This window comes from Eschscholzia californica, unplaced genomic scaffold (assembly GCF_041429995.1).
Source record: "Eschscholzia californica isolate CP2 unplaced genomic scaffold, dmEscCali1.0.p SCAF_1, whole genome shotgun sequence".
Lineage (NCBI taxonomy): Eukaryota > Viridiplantae > Streptophyta > Magnoliopsida > Ranunculales > Papaveraceae > Eschscholzia > Eschscholzia californica.
Genome location: NW_028238198.1, coordinates 82,072,339 through 82,094,209, shown reverse-complemented (window position 1 = coordinate 82,094,209; position 21,871 = coordinate 82,072,339). Strand labels below are relative to the sequence as shown.

Below are 21,871 nucleotides of genomic sequence, written 5' to 3'. Positions count from 1 at the left end.
ATTTATTTTAAATAAATTTTTTAATACTAATTAAATGGGTGTATCACGTTACTATTTCATATATTTACAAATTTGAATAGATAATATTGATTAAAATATATAACAAAGTTGACGTTTTATTTATGTAGTTTAAGGATATAATATGACTTTTACAAAAATTTATATTCCGATTCCTATACGAACTAAACACCAAGTTAGGAATCTATGAGGAATCGAATTCCTATTCCTGGTCAAACCAAATATCAAACTGAATGATCTGATTCCCAAGAATCGCGTTACAGGAATGTAATTTCCAGGAATCACATTCCATCCCCGCTCGACAAACATAACCTAAGTTTTTAGTTGGTTTTTGTACTTTTGAAGAATTTGCGTACCTAAACAACACGTCCCTTTCAAATAAAAAAACAACACTCATATGAGGCTTCTACTCGAAAAGTGAAAATAGAAAAAAAAAAAAAAAAAAAAAAGAGTCAGAGAGTTTTAGAGAGAGGGAGAGAGATAAGAAGCTTAGAGAGATTTATGATGGTTGTGTTGATGGTTGGAGGTGGTGGTTGGGGTTGGTGGTCGGAAGCGGAGAGAACAAAGAAGAAGTTGTGTCTGATTGTTGCCTCGAAAGATTTTAATAAAAGCTGTCATTCTTTTAAATTTTGAAGCTTCTTAAAGTTTTTATTTCTTCAAAATGACAAGTCTTTTGATTTTTTGATTTTTTTTAAAAGACTATGAAGTCGTTATATTGATTACATTTTTCTTGTTGAAGTTTATTCATTACATAATATGTATATATCATAATTCCGTTTTGGCCTTCGATTTGTGACCAACTCGCCGTTTTGGCCCCTATAAGTGTCTGGCAGTTCGTTTTGGCCCCAATTTCCTATTTGGCCCCAACATATTTTTGTAAGCTTCTCCATTCTGCCCTTATGGCAATTTTGTAAATTAAATGTATTTTCTTTCTCTTTGTCCACCTCACTAAGCAATTGCCACGTCATATTCGTCCACATAAGGTTGCCGGAAAATGTCGCCGGCGACATCAATTCCGGCGACCACCATTTTTTTTTTCAACTTCTTCTTCTCCAACCATCTCCTTCCTTCTTCTTCTTCTCTCTCTCTCTCTCTCCTTCCTCTTCTCTCTCTCTCTCTCTCTCCTTCTTCTTCTCTCTCTCTCTCTCCCCCCTCTTCTCCAACCCTTCGCCGGAAACCTAATTATTTTAGAGAGAGAGAAGAGGGGGGAGAGAGAGAGAAGAAGAAGGAGAGAGAGAGAGAGAAGAGGAAGGAGAGAGAGAGAGAGAGAGAAGAAGAAGGAAGGAGATGGTTGGAGAAGAAGAAGTTGAAAAAAAAATGGTGGTCACCGGAATTGATGTCGCCGACGACATTTTCCGGCGACCTTATGTGGACGAATATGACGTGGCAATTGCTTAGTGAGGTGGACAAAGAGAAAGAAAATACATTTAATTTACAGAATTGCCATAAGGGTATAATGGAGAAGCTTACAAAAATATGTTGGGGCCAAAACGAACAGTCGGACACTTATAGGGGCCAAAACGGCGAATTGGTCACAAATCGGGGGCCAAAACGGAATTAACCCAAAATAATATTCATTGCATGTGATTATTCTCAACAAAAAGAATTTAAATATATCAAAAACCAAGCCAATGAGATGGTTTTTTTTATTTAGGTTAGAGTTAGAATCCAACTCAAAGTATAAATTATGTCGAATCAAATTTTAGAACATTTTGTATTTTTTCTTCCATAATATGCAGTTAATGACTATTTAGAAAGTCAAGTGTGCCACCCACACGAGGACAAACAAGTGGGAGAGAGAAAGAGAGAAGGGGAGAGAAAACCCCAAAAGAATAAAAGGGTGATTGGTAAGGGGAGCTGGAAATTGTTGTTGGGGAGCTGTAGTACAAAACCAGTTTTTTGTACTACAGCTCCCCATACCAATTTAGTATTAGGAGCTATTTTTCCAGATTTGAAATTAAATAATGAAATAGAGAGGGATTAAAAAAAATAGTTATAATTAAAAAATTGTAATAGTAATTTTTCTTTTCTTTCCTATTTTTTCTTAAACCCTAAATATTTCAACAACAATACCTCTCTTTTCTTCTCCACAATCAAATTACAAAACAACCATTACTAATATCGCAAGATATTTATGATGTTGCTTCTTTAATGGAGGAAAAATATATTTTTCAATCGAACCAACAACCACCAACCCAATCAAACAGTGTTAGTATAGATGAAGATCTCTCTCAAGATGTAAGGAATTCGCAAGACAAATATTTCCGGTTAACTTTTATTTCTCTTTTTTCTTTCAACTTTAAAAATTTGCCCAAAAAGAGGCAAACTATTTCTGTTCGTTCAACAATTTCCCTAGGGAAATTTTTGTAAAATTTCCCCCCAGGTCAGGGGAAAAAATCAAATAGTTTATCTATTTGTGAAATTTCTCTATTTAGAAAAAAGTAAAATAGTTTCTCGATTTTGGTTGATGTCTTCTTCATTGGGGAAAATACTTGGGTAGAAGTCGTCGTAAATTTGTAGTTGATGAAGGAAAAAGATTGCAAGAGGGATATTTAGGAGATTCGAATTCAGAAGAGAGAACGAGTAAAAGAGGAAGAAAGCGTTTTTCTTTTTGTTATTTCTGAGATATTTGACTATATTACACTTGAGTCCTTCAGATTATGAGTTTCACATTTAAAATCTGTAACATTAAAGGTCTTTAAAATAATAATCCAAAAGTCTTATCTCCCCTTACTAATCTTTATAGCTCCCCAACCATAATAGCTCCCCAACAACAACTTCCAGCTCCCTTTACCAATCGCCAATAAAAGGGGAAGAGAAAAACCCTTTTGACTACAAAACCTTGCCTCTACCAAGTAAACACCACAACACCAAAGAAGAAGAAAGTTTAGAGAGAGAGAGAGAGAGAAAGAGTCATGTCTAGGGTTTTCAGTGGTTGCAGAGCTCTCATGGCCGCCGCCAAGGCCACCTCCACCAAGACACCCACTCCTGCTGCTGCTGGTGGTATCAAACCTCCCTCTCGTCCTACTGGTATTCTTAAGGTTACTCCCATTTCTCCTGCTTTGCGTAAGTTCCTTGGTATCCCAGAGGCATCTCGCACCGATGCTGTCAAGAAGATTTGGGAATACATCAAGGCTAACAATCTTCAGGTACTTTTCTCTTTTCTCTATCTCATTTCTTTCATTTCTAGTTAGGGTTTCGTCATTTTACTCTGATTCATGATCTTCATTGTGTAGTATAAGCTCATTTAAGTTTGTTGTTAAAAATGGATGATTCAACTTATTTACTGAAGTTCTTAATGTTCTATTTCGATTTGCATGCACAAATTTTGGATACCTGATGTGCTTATTATTGAAAATGATTTCCATGGCTAAAAGAGTTTTCTTCTTGTAAATGGTTAACCCTAACTTCTCTGATTCTTATTATGTAATGGAGACACCATTTTCCTGTATAGTTCTTCAATACCCATGTCAAGAAATCTTTGCTGGGTTGGTTCTTCAGTTCTATGATCCTTTCTTATTTTAAATTTCTTATGAAAATAAGAAAGAATATAAGGGGCTCTATTAGATCATTTTAGACCAACCAAAGTGAACTTCTATTACTGATCTCTAGAGTGGCTGGTTGCAGAAATGCTGTTTCTCTCTTCTTCTTTTTGATCTTGATTGAGATTGTCTCATATTGGGCTGGATAGATATTACTAGTTCTCGTATTCTCGTCTCTAAACATGTATATGGTACTATATATTTTATTAGCTGCGAAACTGGAAGGATGAAGATATAAATTATGTGCAGTTCAAAATGTTTTGCACTTTTAGAAATTTCAGTCAACACGCTTTAGTATTTCTCCGTGTTGTAATAGTAATACTGTATTTGATTTATGATTTTGCTTCCGCTCACGAGATAGTAGATTGTGAATGCCCCATCCGAGTGTGGATTCATTTTCTCTCCGAGGACTTTGTTTTTCACTTTTTCTTTTAGTTGTTCCTTTCTTCTCTGCAAGCAAGATTGTTTAGATTTCAGATACCTTACAAGCAAGATTGTTTAGATTCATTTTCCCTCCGAGGACTACAGATACCTTGCAAGCAAGATTGTTTAGATTTCATTAGATGGTATTATGCAGAATATGATCTCCACAGGTTCTTAGTTTCCATTTTGTTTTTTCAGCACTACTTCTAAAATTGAATATGAATTGTGAGGTTCTGTTTCATCTAAATGTGTTCACTGGTATCATGTAACTAAAGCTGTAAAGTTTAATATAAAGATGTCCTGCTGACATTATGCTTTTGTTATTTCCAGAATCCTGCAGATAAGAGGGAGATATTTTGTGATGAGAAGCTGAAAAGCATTTTCGAAGGGAAAGACAAAGTTGGGTTCTTGGAGATTGCGAGATTGCTTTCTCGCCATTTTGTGAAGAGCACTTAACAAGCAGGCTCCTGTGATGGTTACGAGTCTTCCAATAGTTACTAAATCTTTTCTATTTGAAAACTTACTTGTGCAAGGTTGGAGTTGGGTGAATTTACAATATGTTTTAGACTTGTACAAAGTGGTTAGGTTAATAGATTGACTCCTTTTGCCTATGATTAGTTTTTCATTTACCATCTCCTTGGTAATTTTGTTGACAATGTTAAATGATCATGGAATGCATTTTGGTTTTACCGTCCACTATGACATGAACATATATGATGCTTTTGATCACCTTTGTGTTAAGAACTTGTCAACACGAACCCTGTAGTAGATAATCTATGTAGTTGAAGGTGTCGGCTAGGCACACACTTGAGCACCCTAGGTATGAGGTCGAAGTCTTATCGGCTTGGGGCATCTGGGATGCCTTTCCCATGATCAAAGGTGCTCACTAAGCGATGCCTCAGAACAACTTTAGGTTAATTTCTTGGTTGTCATACTATGAATGCTTGTAACTAGCATTTCTTATGTTTACCTTTGATTCTTTTCATTTTCTCTTGAGCTTGTTTCATTTGTTTGTTTGGAGTTGAGTTCTCTTTATATGCAGACATACTGAGAAACAGTACAATGTCCCTTGGAAGATGGTCAGCGCATGAGCTATTCTAGATTTTATCTGCTCTGAACGTGAAGTCAGTTAAGGTTTTATTTTATAGTTCCTGAACAGTTATTCTGCCCCTCCAGAAAGTAATTCAGTACATTACTATGACAGTGGTGGGACTATTCTACATTTTTTCAAACCTGGAGGAATTGCAGCTGCGACAGGTGAGCTCTGAATACACTCGAAAGGGCACTCGAAAGGGCAAGAGCTAACCAAATAGAAGGTTTTTGATGTTGATAGACAAACTAGGTAAATGATAAAAGACGGGTGGACGACCTCTGTTTCCGACTGTTCAACGATTAAGCGGACGGATTACCGACAGAGCCACATCCCTCAATCCATCGGACTATTTACAAATATCAGACCAGACTAGCACTCTTATGATAACGCGGCTAATTCATCCTTCCCATAAGCAGCATACATCTCTGCTAATTCATCCTTTCCATAAGCAGCATACATCTCTGTTATATTGTGCTCTTCAAGTGTTCCTCCCCTCACTCGTACGCGAGACTCCAAACCTCCATTGTACGCGAGACTCCAACCCAGACTCCAACCCTCCATTATATTGCGCTCTCTAAGTGTTCTTCCCCCCTCCCACACATGCGGGAAACTAACCCGCCTCCCTCCAAGTGTTCTTCCCCCTTCCCACACACATGCGAGACACTAACCCGCCTCTCTCCAAGTGTTCTTTCCCACTCCCACACACATGCGAGACACTAACTCGCCTCCCACATGCACGAGAATAAAAAAGGCATTATGGGACCTTTTTTACTAGGCCAAAACAAAACGAAACTGTGTACTTCAAATCTGATCTCATTTCGAGTTAAGAAATAGACAAACAAACACGTTCCGTTGCACTGATTGAGGTCGTTTGTACTGTTTTGCGTTTCTCATGATTAGTAAAATTCAACGTTATTTTCAAATATATTGGGGTGCGGCTGTCAGTGATGTGTGAATGGAATTATCCATATGTATAGACATGTAGGTTAATGAATAATAAGATGTTGAGCTTGAGTTGGACTAACAAAGATGGATGATTAGTAACCTCGAGATTGAAGTAATTAAAAGATCCATGGGTTGTGGAAAAGCCACATAAGGCTGCTTTTACGTAGGCGCCCCCTTCACTCACGAACTCTGCCACACATTTGCCTTGACGGAGGCGCCTTTAACACTTATAGACGGCGTTTTTAACACTCCCCATCCTTCCTTCCCTTGCTTCCTGCGTCCTGCCAACGCACGCAAGAATCCTTCCAATCCTCTTATCTTTTTCTTCTGAATTTTAGGGGTTTAGGGTTACGGTTGTTCTTTCCGGCCAAAAATGACGGTTTCAGACGACGAAGCAGATGAATCCTTGGTTAACTTTCTCGAATCTGAGGTTTTCTGTGAGGTCTCCGATCAGGTTCTTCTCTCTCTCTCTATTGATTCTTAGGTACTGGTTTCTTCGGCCTTTTTCAATTCTGATTAGGGATTGTTTTTTCAGGATGAGCCCGAATCGAAGAGATTGCGCACTGATTCTAACAATAATTCTCAACCTTTGCAAGTAGAAAAGGTTGAAACCAGTCGAAAAGGAACCAAATTTCCAAGGCAGATCGATACTGGGGTTTTCAAAAATATCCCTCTAGAGCTTTTTCCTCATATCCTCAAATACCTTTCTTCCGAGGTTTGTTTTTGTTTTGTGGGTTACACGCTTCGTGTCTTTCCCCTCTTAACCCTAAATTTCTTAATTCTCTTACTTTCTGATCTGATCGTCTCATTTTCGTTATCGTTTCAATTTGGGCAGGATCTTATTTCTTGCTCCGGAGTCTGTACATTTCTAAATTATGCCGCTTCTGATGAATCCCTTTGGCACCGATTGTAAGTAACAATTTTCAGTTTTGTATACCATTCATTCATCACTTACTCCAAGTTTCAGTTTTTATTTAGGATTAGAACAAGATCACACATTTCGTTATTTTTATCTTTGATTGATAATAAAAGCTTAAAGAATTTGTCACCCATTCTGTATCTAATATGAAATTTCAATATCTGGATTTCAAAATCGAATTTTTCATTGGTTATCTCATTCTAATTTGGCTAAATGCTTCAAATGAATTGCTTGACTCTGATCAATGTCGGATTTCTTAATGTAAAACTCTTAAATGTAAATTTTGTAGGTACTGTATGAGATGGGGTATGTTATCTCCTTCCAAGAAGTTACGTCAATCTGCCTGGAAAAAACTTTATATCCAGGTACTTTTTGTATTTCTAATCATCATTACAATCATGCCTTAGTCTGATCACTCCATTTAAACTCGAGCAATTTTGTCAAGCAAGGAATCCGTCTCTGTATTTTTATATATCTCGCCCTTAGGGAATGCACCAAATTGTCAATTCTAGAACTTCCATAAAGACTACGAGACCCATATAACTAGTAACAATCAAGAAACTTCCCATTCACATCACTCTTTTCCGATGTTAATGTTTCGCAGAATTGATCAGTCAACACAGCCTTTCCTTGCTGACATACTTTGTGCTTCATTTCAAGGTTAAATATCATGTTACAATTCATACTGACAATAATTTGTTCTGCAGCGTGATAAAGAGGACATGGCTGTATTTGTTAAAAACACTTCCTCTGAGTTCAAAGAGTATTATATACAAATGCAGGCAGCAAAAAGGAGCCAGGCACCTCTTCTTTCACAAGTAAGAACCTGCTCGCAATATTTTTTATTTTCTAATTGCTATGCATATGATATTTTGAATTTGTAATAAAATCATTGAGGGAGGATGGAGCAATGAAGTAAGTCCAAAAGTAATGACTGTAATTTTTTCCTTGGTCTCTTGATTCTGATAACAAAATAAAGATTGCAGATGAGATGTTTAAGGATTAGGGTGTTGCATTTTATTTGCAGTTTATACAAGCAACTTAACCTTGCACCCCATGCCCCAGGTTGAAGCTTGTCAAGGGAATCTGGCTACTTCCTGTCTTGGCATCCATGCTCACCTGTAGTGCTAGAGGTGATTCTTAGTTATCGCATTTTACATGTGTAGGTGAATGATGACCATATAATTCTCGACAAGACAGTTGCTGATCAGGTATCTATGTGGAGAAGCAGTAGAGGTTTGTCTGATGAGGTGGTTGCTGACCATGCTTGTTCCGGGGTCACATGCTCCTACTGCCAAATTGGAGACCTTTTTCTTTGCGAGAAGACTGGACGTGTTCACTGTATGATTTTCTAATCTCCCTAGCATATTGATGTATATATATATATATATATTAACACAAAATAATGTGATTGTTGAGGAGGTGTTAATTGGGTATCTCTTAAGGACACGCCCATTAGTTATCTGATCCACATCACTTAGATGGTTGTGAACTGATATTTAAGGTCTATAGTGTTTCGTCATGACTCATGAAGCAAACTTAGTGTTTTGAGGAAGTCAGATTTGTGAAAATATGGCAGTGCTTTATATGATAGATGTTCTTTTCATGGAGCTAATATTCAGTTGTTGGTTGCTGTTTATTTCCTGCAGTATGTGATGACACATGCAGAGAAGTTGTTTTGGATGCTTCCAGTGGAACTCTGGTTTGTACAATTTCTGGGCACTGTTTTGATCGATTGCTCTCACCTTCAGAAATGGATGCTGATGATGCTGATGCTGATGATGCTGATGCTGATGATACTGTGAGTAAAAAAACCCTTCTTCATCTAATCTATTTCTACTTGGTTTAGCTCTTGATTTTCAATATTGGAACTTTGCTTCTCTATGTTACTCGATAGATTCATTTTTAGATTTTTTTTCTCCCTTGAAAGGTATCTTTCTTCTCCTTTTAGGACTCTACCTCCTATGAGACATTTACTTGACTCTTTATCTCCTAAAACTTAAACGTAATTTGAATTATAAAACGAAAACATCGTATCTACCCAAGGTCAAACCTTAGTTACTAGTCAAATAAAGTAAGCAAATAAAAACAATCATTTAGGCCTAACCCTTCACTCCAAAAGTTTCAGGAACAACAAGGTGGTGCACAAGATGAAGCAGAGCCATTCATGGGATCTGGCCGATTTGGTAAAGAATCTTAATTTGCTATAGTCAGTAGTTGCAGAACTTGCAAAATCCTTTTATCGTGCTACGTATTCAACTTTGTGTTTTGTGGTTATGAACAGCTCGAGCTTATCTCCTGGGCTATAACTGTGTGGACGAGAAGGAGCTGGAAGATACGTTGAGGTTCTGCTGATGCAATCTGACGATCGCATTCTTATGTTGTTACTGGTACTTGTTGAAGAATAGAAAATGAGGGGTTTGAAGAACAACATCTGTAGTATTTATGAATAAAAAGAATGAAGTGGGACAGGCTTGCTTGTATTTTCTAGCCCTTGAAAAGTAGTTGTAATAATATTTATTTGTTTTTGTTTATGTATGACATATCTTGGAGTACCCTTGAAGAAGCTGAGATGGGTTTTTGGTTTTGATGACTTGTAAGCTTTAAAAATATTATGACAGTTGATACATCTCAGCCATCTGTTTCTTCTGAGTCAGACTCAGACATGATTAAAAAATCTGCAAATGAAACTCAGATACTCTCGTTTGTTACTCCAGCTAATTGAGAGTTGGAATATCTTTACAATTTGGTGACTAGTGCGAAAAAATACCCCATCAAAAGGTACTTACTTTTGAACCTTCTGATGAAGCTTTGTGGGGCTTCTTCCTTTTGATTAATCTATTTCGGTTTTGCTCTTCATGATTTGTTTACATAACCAATTTGTGGGGTTTCATACTTTTGATAATTCTGATTAATCCATGTTCGTTTTGATTTTCATGACTTGTTTACATAACCAATTTGCGAGGCTTCATGCTTTTGATCCTTCTGATTAATCCATGTCAGTTTTGTCCTTCATGACTTGTTTGTTGTGGGGTTTCGTGCTTTGATCTTTTTGATTTATCGGTGTCCTTTTGTCGTTCATGACTTGTTTACATAACCTAACCTGTGAGGCTGCATACTTTTGATCCTTCTGATTCATCCATGTTTGTTTTGTACATCATAACTTGTTTACATAACCTCCTAACTTGTGAGGCTTCATACTTTTGATCCTTCTAATTATTCCATGCTTGTGTTTGCTCTTCACGACTTGTTTACATAACCGATTTGTGGGGCCGTGAATCGAAGGTTGATTCGGGGTGCATTTCTTATGTGTTTGGCTTGTGTTTATTGGGAGCATTTCGTTTTGGGTATATCCGAATAAAATGTAAAGAAAATTCTGCATTTACAAAAGTTGGACATCAAAAACTTGTCACATGAGAAGCAATTTGCAGGAGCAGACACAACACCACGTTTGACATACAAACTTTTCACGTGAGAGTTCAGTTAGCAGGTTGTCCGTGAATTCAACACGTGGCCGATCACAAAACCTCATCATGTCAGAGGATTGTATGGTCAGAGACTCAGAGGAGCAACTAATTACACTTCCAAAATACATAACGAAACTTAATCTAAATGTGGGTAGATAATTCAATGGAATAAGTTTCAAGAGTCACCATCACCAATTACTACTAAAGTGCCAATCAGCATGCTCGAGGACAATGTCAGCATTTTCTGCTAAGATGTTTGGGGTTGGAGGGCAACCCATGAACCATGCCTATGCCACTGCTGCTGCTGCTGCTGCTGCTGCTGCTATATCTTCTTCCTTCTCCCGTCGCTTCTTCTTCCCCTTCACTAAACATCATAATAATAATGCCTACTGCTGCTTCTCTTCTTCACCTTCTCCTTGTCAATCTCAACCTCAAATAAGAAGTCCTGACCTTGTCGCCATGGAATACGCTGATCTTCAGCTCAAGGACAAAATTGGGGAAGTGGGTCATGTCCGAATCCGGCAACATGTCAACCCTCTTAGTACTTCCTTCACGGTAAGCAAGCTACTCTGTTAGCAAGTTGATTGTTTCTGTTATTTTTAAAAAGCTTGAATTTTTCTAATGATGGGTAAGGTAGGTTCCTGCGGAGGTACCTGACTGGAATAAAGTCTTTCGTGATTCAACACTTCCACTCATGGTTGATATTGGAAGCGGTAAAGTATCTCTTAACCCATCTTGTATTCCTATACGCACTCTATGTGTTCGTGAAAATGATGCATATGGGTAGATTTCGTAATGTTTGTAAATGGTTAGGGTCTTAGGGACAACTTGGTGATTTATATTTTTTTTAGTCTGATTGAGAAGGAAGATAGGGATTTATCACTTCAGACTAAGTTTTTTTCCTTTTAGTCAAATATGATCTATCAACTTTTTTTGGGTTTTGGCTCTTTTGCACAAGTTTTCACTAGTAAGTTTTGCAAAAGTTTGAAAATAGTATGTAAGTTTTGCACATACTTAACATAGTAAATACACAATTGTTAGATGAGGATGAAGATTCTCTGAAAATTAGACAGAATTGAAAGTGGTCATTGATGTAAAGGGGAACTATTACGAGGTCGGGAGGAAGTTGAATTGTGCTCTTGTTCACCTTCACCTGAAGTTGTATATGTATATGACTATTATAATATTTAGTTTATGGTTCCACTTAGTATCATGTGAATTTTGGCAAATATACACAACTGTAGATACACGGTAATCATATTGCACTACTTTATGTTTAGTATAGTTGAGTTTGGCAAATTATGTTTCAATATTTGTAATTTATTAATGCCTGCGAATATTGACCTATGCTGTTTGCGTAGGTACTGAACTGAATCACGATTGTGGATTGTGCAGTTTTCACTAGACGGAATATACTTAGCCTCGTCATCTGTTGACAGGGATATAAGAATTTGAGAGGTAATTTCTCATTAAGAAATTAAACTGGATTTTTACTATCCAATATATAATTTTTTCTCTTTATTGTGCTTAGATTTTGGGTGACTTAAAATGCTTTATATCAGGTTCCTCAACATGATACATTATCATTAAAGCACGTGCTAAGGGGTCACAAGAAAGCTATTATATCTCTTTTATGGAGTCAACACAACTCTTAAGTCCTCACTGGATCGTAGGAAAATATAAGACGGGGGGATGTTAACTCTGGCGAATGCCTTTATATGTACGGAAAATTTGGGTTACGCTTTGACATCGTGATGGAAAGGAGATATTCTTAATCAATGCAGACGAGAGCATTTGAGGGTAAGATATCAATGAAACTGAAATAAAGTATTGGAAAGAAGTTAAGAGTCCGAAGAACTTAAGCTATCACCAGTCATGGTAAAGTTATCACATGCAAGGACAATACAATATTATGTCTAAATATGGACGGTCAAATTGAAAAAGTAGTCAAAGATAAATGCAAGATGACTTCTTTCTAACACTTTATTATAGTTCCATTACGATCCCACCTTGAAATGTTCTCGTCTACATTTATAGAGAATATCTCATTTCGATCATGATGCCATACACATGAAACAAAACGCACCTCAGACTTTTCGTACACATAAAGGCATTCGCCGGATTTGATATCTCACTGTCTTATAGTTTCCCGCGATCCGCAAGTTAGGACTTTACAGTTGTGTTGGCTCCATGAAAGAGATACAATAAATTTTGTGTGACCCCTTAGTATGTGCTTCATTGATAGTGTATAATGTTGAGTAACCTGATATAAAACATTTTAAGTTACCCTATGAAACTGAAGTATAATAAAGTGGAATAATTGTACATTCGATTCTAAAAATACAATTTCATTTCTTAATGAGAAATTACTTCCAAAATTCGTGTATCCTCGTCAACAGATGGTGAGGCTAAGTACCTTTCGTCGAGCATAGTTTGTCATACTCAACTATACTAGACACAAAGTAGTGCAATATGATTAGAGTGTAACCACGACAGTGTATATTCGGCAAATTTACATGATACTGAGTGGAACGGTAAACTAAACTATACTCATATACAACTTCTGGTGAAAATGAAGAGGACCACAGTTCAACACTTCAACTTCCTCCAGACCTTCTAACAATTTTCTAACTCAAGAAATCTCAAATACGGTTTTCTACGAATTTTCTTTTCAAAAAATAATTTTGTGCCCAACACCCGGTGGGAAAGAGACAAATATGTCACCACCCAACCAAAGTGGGCTTCACAAGACTAGCAATATTGATGTAGCTATCTTAGACTCTTAGTGCTCTCATTAAAAAGTTCAAACTTTCACTTAAGAAAAAAAATATACATTAAAAAACAATTGTAAGATGATATTACCTTACAATTGTTCAAACAAATAAATTTCGTGGCGTACTAATTATAGTCTATTGTTAGTTAGTAGATAGTGAATTTTATGCGTTTTCATGTTTTTAGTTCGCCTATTTATGCTTTGGGGATGTCTTGTCTCTTTAGCCCTTAGGTCACCAGTTTACCTCATAATCATATATCTCTTCTCTTGTTCCCATGCAAGCAATCTGTCACCTCTCTAAACCCATGTTATGTACCCCTTCCCATCAAAATGGCCACTTTCCATTCTTGTTAATTTTCTGTGAATCTTCATCCTAATCTAATAATTGTATATTTACTATGTTAAGTATGTTTCATTGTGGAAGGATAATCTCTTAAAAGCAAAAGATTTGGCTCTTTATGTCAGGTTTGCACTAGTAAGTTTTGCAAAAGTTCGAAAATAGTATGTAAGTTTTGCACATAGTTTATACAGGGTTTCCACAGGGAGTCCAATGTTAAAAGAAGAAATAGTGATATTGTCTTTAATCAGGATCAATAGGAAATTGGCCTCCGAATCTGTTTCCTATTATTAAAATGTCTCTCTTGCTTAGTTGATTCTAACAATTGGCAATGAATGGAGAAGCTCATGATATGAGATTTTCCTCGGTCCATGTCAGACAATTCTTACACAACTCCTCACATGTGCCACATTTGAGCCTAACCCGTGTTTTTTGTTTGGGGACGTGGAACACGTTTAGCCACTACGCCTATCACATGTGAGGATAGCCCTACCATATGAACTTTGTGAATATATTACTCAAAGCCAATTGACAATGAGTGGAGAGACCCTAGATATTAATCTTGATTACGAGAGTATCCTTTGTTTATGGAGGACTATTCTCACAGGTTCTATATCATCTTTAATTTTGTTTTTAGAAGGAAAGTAGGCCATAGAAGCTTTAGCCTGACATTCTAAAGCTTCCACCTCCTGTGTTTGCCAAAGCACTATTCCTACTTTCTTACTATCCTTACTGCATTAAAATTCTAGTATAACAGGGGCAACCCATTCAAATAGGGAAATAATTTGGCAGCCTCGTTGAACAAAACCTAAGGAGTATATCCCAAGGAATAGAGCTTTAGTAGCATATTTCCATGCCTTTCCAACCTTAGGCTACAGATTGGGTGTCAGTAAAGTTTCTAGTTGATACGAGATCAGTTTTTTTTTTGCGACATTATTTTCTAATGCTAGCTGCTTATTTTCATGAATTGGATCTACTTTTATCTACGTAGAAAGATCTCGAGTACGAGTCCTACTAATGAGAGCCAGTCTCCACTTTGCAGGTAGTGGCAGGTTCCTCATTTGGCTTGCAAAGAGATCCCCTCAAACAAAAAACTATTTAGGATTGGAAATACGCCATAAAGTACGTTTTTTTTCTTATTGTCATGAATACTTCGGACTGAATTTGTGATTGCGAAACTCAGACGTGTTCTTGTTGTCTCACCCTGGTTCCTGATGGCTGATGGGCCTTCTCGAAAATCATATGATTTATATCATTTATGTTGGCTTATTGATATGCTTTCTTAACTTATGCAGTTGGTTGAACGAGCCCAATTCTGGGTGAAAGAACTCGATCTTCCTAATATGTAATCTTCTGTTACTTGTCATACTTAATGCAAAAAAACTCATACCAACAAATTTGCTAACTCGAAGAAATCTATTGTTTTAAATGCAGACATTTCGTGTTTGCAAATGCCACAGTTTCCTTTGAACAACTCGTGTCCAGTTACCCTGGACCTTTGACTTTCGTTTCTATCCTGGTTCGCGCTTTAACTCCAGTCTTCAAGTTAAGTAGTTTTGAATTGATTTCTTCTCCTAAATTTTGATTATCTTCTCTGCAGTGTCCTGATCCACATTTCAAGAAAAGACATCACAAAAGAAGAGTCGTACAAACGCATTTAGTGGATTCTGTATTGAATAATTTGAGACCCGGCGGACAGGTAAACTCCTTTACTTGCGTAATGTACGGATCTATGACCTCGTCTATAGTTTATTTTGTCAGTTAAACTAATAAAGATTGATAAATTATCAATTTTGCCAGTCTACTCTCTTCACTTCGGAACTAAAATTGCCGTAACGTTGGTGTTTGTTTTTCTTGAAATTCAGATACAAAATCTGACTTGAGTCAGATTTCAAAATGTTTGTTATTTTATCTGACTCTGGCTGATTTTGGATCTATTGTCTAAAATAACGTTAAAAGGCTATCATGTCCTTGATGGAAACAAGTCAGATTTGGACAATCAAAAGAAAGAAAAAACACCACTTAGGTTTGATTACGATTTTGTTTTGGTTTTGATTCGCGTAGGAGGATTGGAGAAAAAAGCGGTTGTTCTGGTTCAACTTTCAAATGTATTACTTATCTGTCGAAGGCTTGAAAAGACATACCTTCTAGTGCAACTATAGATTTATAATGTTGATGTCAATTGTGAAATAGGTTTTTATTCAGTCAGACGTCCATGACGTGGCTATGGACATGAGGAACCAGTTCGATGCTCGATCAGATGTGCTCCAACACATTGATTCTGTGGAAACAATCACTAGTGACAATGAGGGATGGCTCTTGAGAAATCCAATGGGGATAAGAACAGAAAGAGAGATACATGCAGAATTTGAGGGAGCCAAAATATATAGAAGGATGTACCAAAAGAGATAAGATAAGATGAGCCGATGAGGTATCACTTTTGTACATTATCTTCGTATATTTTCAATCGTTTCGAATTTATACTACAATTAGTTTCGACATCTTAATCGATTAAATTTGTGATACTTGTGTTGTTGCTTTGCTATTTTCTCACCTACTTGCTTCCTTTAATTGGTGTATGTGCCCTTTCTGGCTTCTGCAGGACAGAAGGTTGCAGGATTCCATTTTTTCTTCCTTGTTTTGTTTTCTTATATATTTTTCTTTTCAGGTCCTTTTGCCTCAATAGGTTCTTAAGTCCCTTAGACTTGCCTCAATACCCATCTAGTTAGCTTAAGATTAGGGCACTTAATAGATTGAAGTTTATTTATCTCATTGATGGGATTAGTAAGGATTGAACACCAAAAAGGAAAACTCTTTGATAAAAGAAAAATTTCAAAGTTTAGGTTAATTTTGTATTGATGAGTGGTATTCTTAATGACATTTTTAACATGTAAGAGAGTGTTCATTTCCAGACCCCATAACATCGTGCGTACAAATATATATATTTTTGACGGATAAATAATGGTAGTGTTGAACTTGGCAACTTGCATTTAGAACTTATGAATCGGACAAAAAACTAGTTAAAATTGTCATAAAATTCTTTGCATTTTTCTTTTTAGATATCTTGCTTGAGAAGTAGATTTTCGACTTAGTTCAACTTGCTTTAAAACTTAGATATTTCTGAAAATGTGCTTTTTTGTGTTCTTTTACAAGATGGGTTTAAATAAAAAACAAATTTATACAAAGATAACAAAAATAATATTACCTGAGCTAACAAAAATTGATTGGAATGAGCAACAAAACTAAGTATACACGTGATAACAAAACTAAATCAGTCTTTTTCGAAATAATAAACTTTATTATTAGAAATATTCCTTCAAAATGGATACGATAAATTAGTGTGGGGGGGTTAATGGATAATCTTTGTTTTGTAGTCAAAAGTTAAGAACCTTCTTGTCTCCACTATATTAGGATTCAAATTGTACGTTAGATATAGACTCTGAGATATATTCCCTTCTTTTGTTAACCTCTTTGACTTTACTCCCTCTTATTTAAACCTAAAATGAAAAGAATCAGACGTACTTAGCATTTGAAAATACAATTACATGAGGGCAAAGAACAATGATACATTATATCCATTGTTTTACTTCTTAATTTCTACGGAAAAATTTGGTTCAAAATATACCCAAGTTACAAATTTATATGCGTTTTGGTTTTACTCGTGATTAATAAAAACAAAAGAAAATCATCATAATGGATTAGTGAGTATTTTTAAACTTTAATTAACACAAAAGTCACAAATGGGGAGCCAAGTTTATTGCAATGGAGGTAACTCCAAATTTTTTGTTTTTTTGTCTACCAACCCCACCCATCCTCCCATTTTAATGTCAATATAAGAAACTTGTTTGTATTGGAGAATCTAGATACGGCTTATTTCTGTTTGCCCCTAAAGATGCTACTAACTTATCATTTGAACCTATTAAATTGTCTAACACGTTTTCGGACTCTCGATTATTTTACAAAAAATTACAAAAAAAAATATCGAATTTTGCCTTCTACTTTTATGTGAAACAATGGACTGTCTTTCGTTATGGATATCACTATTGGAACAAGTACGTTAACAACACTAACTTTAAATATGTCAATTTCTCAATTAAATGAGAGTTGTCAACTATATAAACAAAAACCAATGTTGTGTCTTTGAAGATATCAACCTGAACTTGAAAAGGTGCTTGAATAAAAGGGATACAAGAGCAAATGTAAAACTAAAAGCTCCTTAAATGTTATAGGATGATGCATACCAACTTTCGAACGACTAGAGACATTATTCGCTTTGACATTTGTGAGCCTACCGTTTTAAAAGACCTCACTAAGAAATGATGTTTTAACCTCTTATGAGGAGCACCACACTCTGTCTCCCACCGATATTAAACTGTTTTTTTATAACGCGTTGTCCTAAGACTACATCTTCGTAGAGTCAATCGTGTTGATAACGTGTTATAGGATGGTGTCAGTCTTACGGTTGATATTGATATCGCACGTGTTTGGTACTTGTGAGCCTTACAATTTTAAAAAACCTCACTATGGGAGGGTGCTTAATCTCTTTAGATGAGCACCACACTCCTTCCATTAATATGGAATTGTGTTTCTACTAAACACTCTCCTAAGACCACGTCATAGTAGAGAGAATAATGTTGATGTTATCGGAAGATGATTACCAGTCTATAGGACTACTAATGATATAGGTCGCTTTGACGTTATTAGGCCTCGCTAGGTAATGATGCTTAACCTCTTCAGAAGAGCACAACCCTCTGTAGGACAATCGAACTGAAGGATCAAAATGTCGAATACGTATGATCTAGGGGGTCATACATAAAATTGTTAGAGTTGACAAATTAATTAACAAGTTAACCCAGCCACAAGTATACGCGTTGAAACGACGCGGTCGACACGCGGCTGAAGAACGAAAGAATCTCAGCAACGTTTGGTTATTACTTATATATCCCAAAAACTATTATTATCCTTCTTCATTAATACTAGTACTATTTTTTCTCCCTTCGTCCAAACACAATACTACTTGAAACCCTAATTCATTAAAACAAAGTAAGTTGATGGTCCCTTCTTCTTCCTAATTCATCTTCTTGTTATAGATCTCATCTTTTCTTTTCTATATACCTTTTTTCATATCTTAATTGAATATCTCTTAATGAATGAATGATGGATTACCCAGAATTTCATTTGATCTTAATAAACCATAACATGATTTCTTTTTTAAAATTTTCATATTATGATTGCACAATCCTTTGATTTGTTTATATGGGTATTTGTTCTTCTTTATTTTAATTATCTATTTTGGTATATATAGTTAATGCATGAGATAATCCTTCATTGTTGTGGTTATTGTGGTTATTGGGAGAAAAAGGGGGAAGAATTCATTGAAACCCTCATTACCTTTATATATCAAGAGACCCATGTGAAAATAATTTAGGAAAATTACCCTAACTAGTTAGCCATATATTAGCTAGCCCTTCCTTCTAAACCAGGCCTATTGATGGGCTTGATTTCATGACAGATTGATGTTGAAGTATAATTTAAAAGTGAAGTAAATCATTCATCTTCTCATAGATGGAAACTAACCCATGATACTCTCTTGTTAGTTGTTGAATTCGTCTTGTCGTTGTTCCATAATATGGGGTTCAATGAAACCATGATCACCAACAATGAAAGTTGTATACTTTGTCCAATTGTCGTGTGACTGATTTGTGCATAATATGTAGTTAGATTTAGTAGCTAAAATGGAGATGGATTACGTATCTCTAAGAGGTTTAAATCAAGTACTAAAAGGAAAATTACCTACTAAAACCTAGAACGATCGTCCATAACGCTATTTTCCACATTTGAATGATTTAAAGAGAATGGTATGTTCATTGAAATCATGGTACTTATGACTAGCTTTGATTACGCAGAGAAGGAGTAGCGATGTCTGATGAGTCAGATTTGCTGCTTTTAGACTTAATACGCTTGAATTAGTTGATATAAAGTTGGAACATTTTCTTATCTCATTTATTTGGTCTATGTAGTATCGATTTTATTCTGAAGAAAAATGGGAGGTGGAAAAGACAAGCATGATGACTCAAGTGACAAAGGGCTCATGTCAAACATAGCTCATGGGTTAGCTGGAGCCGGTGGACATCAATACCCCCCTTCCCAAGGTTACCCTCAACAAGGGTACCCTCCTCAAGGATACCCTCCTCAAGGATACCCTCCACAAGGTGGTTACCCTCCTCAAGGTGGACACGGTTACCCTCCCGCACAAGGTGGTTATCCTCAACACGGTGGTTATCCTCCACAGGGTGGTTACCCACCGGCAGGGTATCCTGGTCAGGGTGGATACCCACAATCAGCCCCACACGGAGGTATAGTTGCTATTATCTTGAATGTGTATTTGTTTGTGAAAGTCAGTAATTATAACTTGTAAATACTCCCTGAGAAACTACGTAAGTTTTTCTCCGACGGAAGTGGTGCTTATTTTTTTCACTTTGAGGTATGAAAGTCCAATTTGAGTCAGATTTCAGATTTTATGTTTTATCTGACTTGTGGGGATAGCTACTGAGGTATCCATTGAGGCATAAAATAAGTCCGAATTAAAATATCTTTGTCTGAAATAACATAAAAACCAATATTGTGTCTCCTGGCCAAAACAAGTTAGACTTCGAGACTCAAGACACTCAAAGTAAAGCACCAGGGGAATGAATTGGTCGGCCATCAATTAAGCGTATTTTTAAAATTTAGAGATGTTAATGGAGAGGATTTTCTTGAATATTAGGGTAATTGTTGTTGGATTATATTATTTAAACAGGAGGTAGCCATGGTATGGGAGCTATGGGAGGTGTGCTAGCTGGGGGTGCTGCTGCTGCAGCTGCAGCCTATGGGGCTCACAAGTTATCTGGTTCGCATGGTGGATCCCATATGCCCCATATGGGCCAAGGCGGGTTCATGGGTGGGATGGGTTCTCACATGGCTCACGGAGGAGGCAAGTTCAAGCACGGTAAGCACGGAGGCAAGTTCAAGCACGGGAAGCATGGGAAGTTCAAGCATGGAAAGCACGGTGGAATGTTCGGAGGAGGAAAGTTCAAGAAATGGAAGTAACAATGTCTGGGGTCTGATAACCGAACCTAATAACTATTTTATGCTTTTGGCTGTTGGATCTGGGGCTTGACTTTTTTGTTTTTGTTGACATTCCAAGAAGGCACTCTCTATATAGAGGAGATATTATATAGGAGCCATTTGTGTAGGCATACCTTTGCCTGGATCTATAAAACAAGTACTAAATATTTTGCTATTAGTATTACTAGTTAATATTTGTACATATGGCTTGGTGGTACTCTCTTTTAATGAAATTGTTCACGAAAACTTTTTCTGCACTCAATTTTGCGTGGCACATGTATAGGACCCCTTCTTGGTGTTAGGAACCTTTTGATTTTGATGTGTCTAATAGGTAGAGAGACATCTTCTAATCCTTCCCTTCATCTCCAACTTCACCATCTTCTCTTTCTCTCCCATTCGCCTATCTTCTCTTTTTCCCTCTTCGTCTCAGCCTTCACTATCTTCTCTTTTCCTCCATTTCTACTTTCATTATCTTCACTTTCCCTCCCTCAACTATCTTCTCTTTCCATCCCCCTTCATTTCCACCTTTACCATCTATCTTCTCTTTTCCTCCCCATCTCTACTTTCACCATCTTCTCTTTCCCTCCCTCAACCATCTTCTCTTTCCCCCCACCTTTACCATCTTCTCTTTTCCTCCCCATCTGTACTTTCACCATCTTCTCTTTTCCTCCCCATCTCTACTTTCACCATCTTCTCTTTTCCTCTCTCAACCATCTTCTCTCCCCTCCCCCTTCATTTCATTTCGACCTTTACCATCTTCTCTTTTCCTCCCAATCTCTACTTTCACCATCTTCTCTTTCCCTCCCCCTTCATTTCCACCTTTACCATCATCTCTTTTCCTCCCCATCTCTGCTGCCATCATCTTCACTTTTCCTGCGTCGAGAGAGAAGAGTTCATCTCCACCTTCATCATCTTCTCTTTTCATCCCCTTCATCTCCACCTTCGTCATCTTCTCTTTTCATCCCCTTCATCTCCACCTTCGCCATCTTTTCTTTTCTTCCCCTTTCATTTTTACCTTCACCATCTTCTCTTTCCCTCCCCAGAGAGAAAGTAGAACAATTTCAAAATATAGATCCTTAGAAGTAATTATTAAAAATGTATGACGATACATGAACTGAATAAGCACATTAACCATTATAAGTGGGGCAGTTTGGACCCTAACAGACATCATAAGGAAAACCTTAAGATATATCTATACTATTATACTATTAGTGTCATATAATTATTTGGGATAAATCTGAGTCCAC

General features: G+C 36.7%; 4 protein-coding genes across 6 annotated transcripts; all 4 read left to right on the top strand.

Moving 5' to 3' along the window:
• Positions 1 to 1,790: 1,790 nt before the first annotated feature.
• Positions 1,791 to 4,679, top strand: LOC147569942 (protein TRI1-like). The gene is made up of 3 exons (XM_086656442.1): positions 1,791 to 1,858; positions 2,829 to 3,167; positions 4,314 to 4,679. Exons 2-3 carry the CDS (start codon positions 2,934 to 2,936, stop codon positions 4,437 to 4,439), a joined length of 360 nt encoding a protein of 119 aa, XP_086512568.1. The 5' UTR covers positions 1,791 to 1,858; positions 2,829 to 2,933; the 3' UTR covers positions 4,440 to 4,679.
• A 1,623-nt stretch (positions 4,680 to 6,302) lies between these two features.
• On the top strand, positions 6,303 to 9,474 carry LOC147569941 (F-box family protein). 3 transcript variants are annotated; one of them, XM_086656439.1, is made up of 9 exons: positions 6,303 to 6,475; positions 6,557 to 6,736; positions 6,857 to 6,930; positions 7,230 to 7,305; positions 7,648 to 7,758; positions 8,107 to 8,281; positions 8,590 to 8,741; positions 9,069 to 9,126; positions 9,225 to 9,474. In XM_086656439.1, the coding sequence occupies exons 1-9, from the start codon at positions 6,395 to 6,397 to the stop codon at positions 9,293 to 9,295; spliced, it is 978 nt and encodes a 325-aa protein (XP_086512565.1). In that variant the 5' UTR covers positions 6,303 to 6,394; the 3' UTR covers positions 9,296 to 9,474. The 3 variants fall into 3 exon arrangements, with proteins under 3 accessions (XP_086512565.1, XP_086512564.1, XP_086512566.1); XM_086656438.1 differs by having other exon boundaries at positions 9,063 to 9,126; XM_086656440.1 differs by having other exon boundaries at positions 6,307 to 6,463; positions 9,063 to 9,126.
• A 750-nt stretch (positions 9,475 to 10,224) lies between these two features.
• On the top strand, positions 10,225 to 16,438 carry LOC147569940 (tRNA (guanine-N-7) methyltransferase). Its single transcript, XM_086656437.1, has 8 exons — positions 10,225 to 10,962; positions 11,045 to 11,120; positions 14,560 to 14,639; positions 14,813 to 14,862; positions 14,952 to 15,036; positions 15,118 to 15,216; positions 15,711 to 15,939; positions 16,120 to 16,438. The coding sequence occupies exons 1-7, from the start codon at positions 10,639 to 10,641 to the stop codon at positions 15,927 to 15,929; spliced, it is 933 nt and encodes a 310-aa protein (XP_086512563.1). The 5' UTR covers positions 10,225 to 10,638; the 3' UTR covers positions 15,930 to 15,939; positions 16,120 to 16,438.
• A 1,939-nt stretch (positions 16,439 to 18,377) lies between these two features.
• Positions 18,378 to 20,870, top strand: LOC147569939 (proline-rich family protein). Its single transcript, XM_086656500.1, has 3 exons — positions 18,378 to 18,560; positions 19,538 to 19,873; positions 20,317 to 20,870. The coding sequence occupies exons 2-3, from the start codon at positions 19,561 to 19,563 to the stop codon at positions 20,604 to 20,606; spliced, it is 603 nt and encodes a 200-aa protein (XP_086512626.1). The 5' UTR covers positions 18,378 to 18,560; positions 19,538 to 19,560; the 3' UTR covers positions 20,607 to 20,870.
• The last annotated feature ends 1,001 nt before the right edge of the window (positions 20,871 to 21,871 follow it).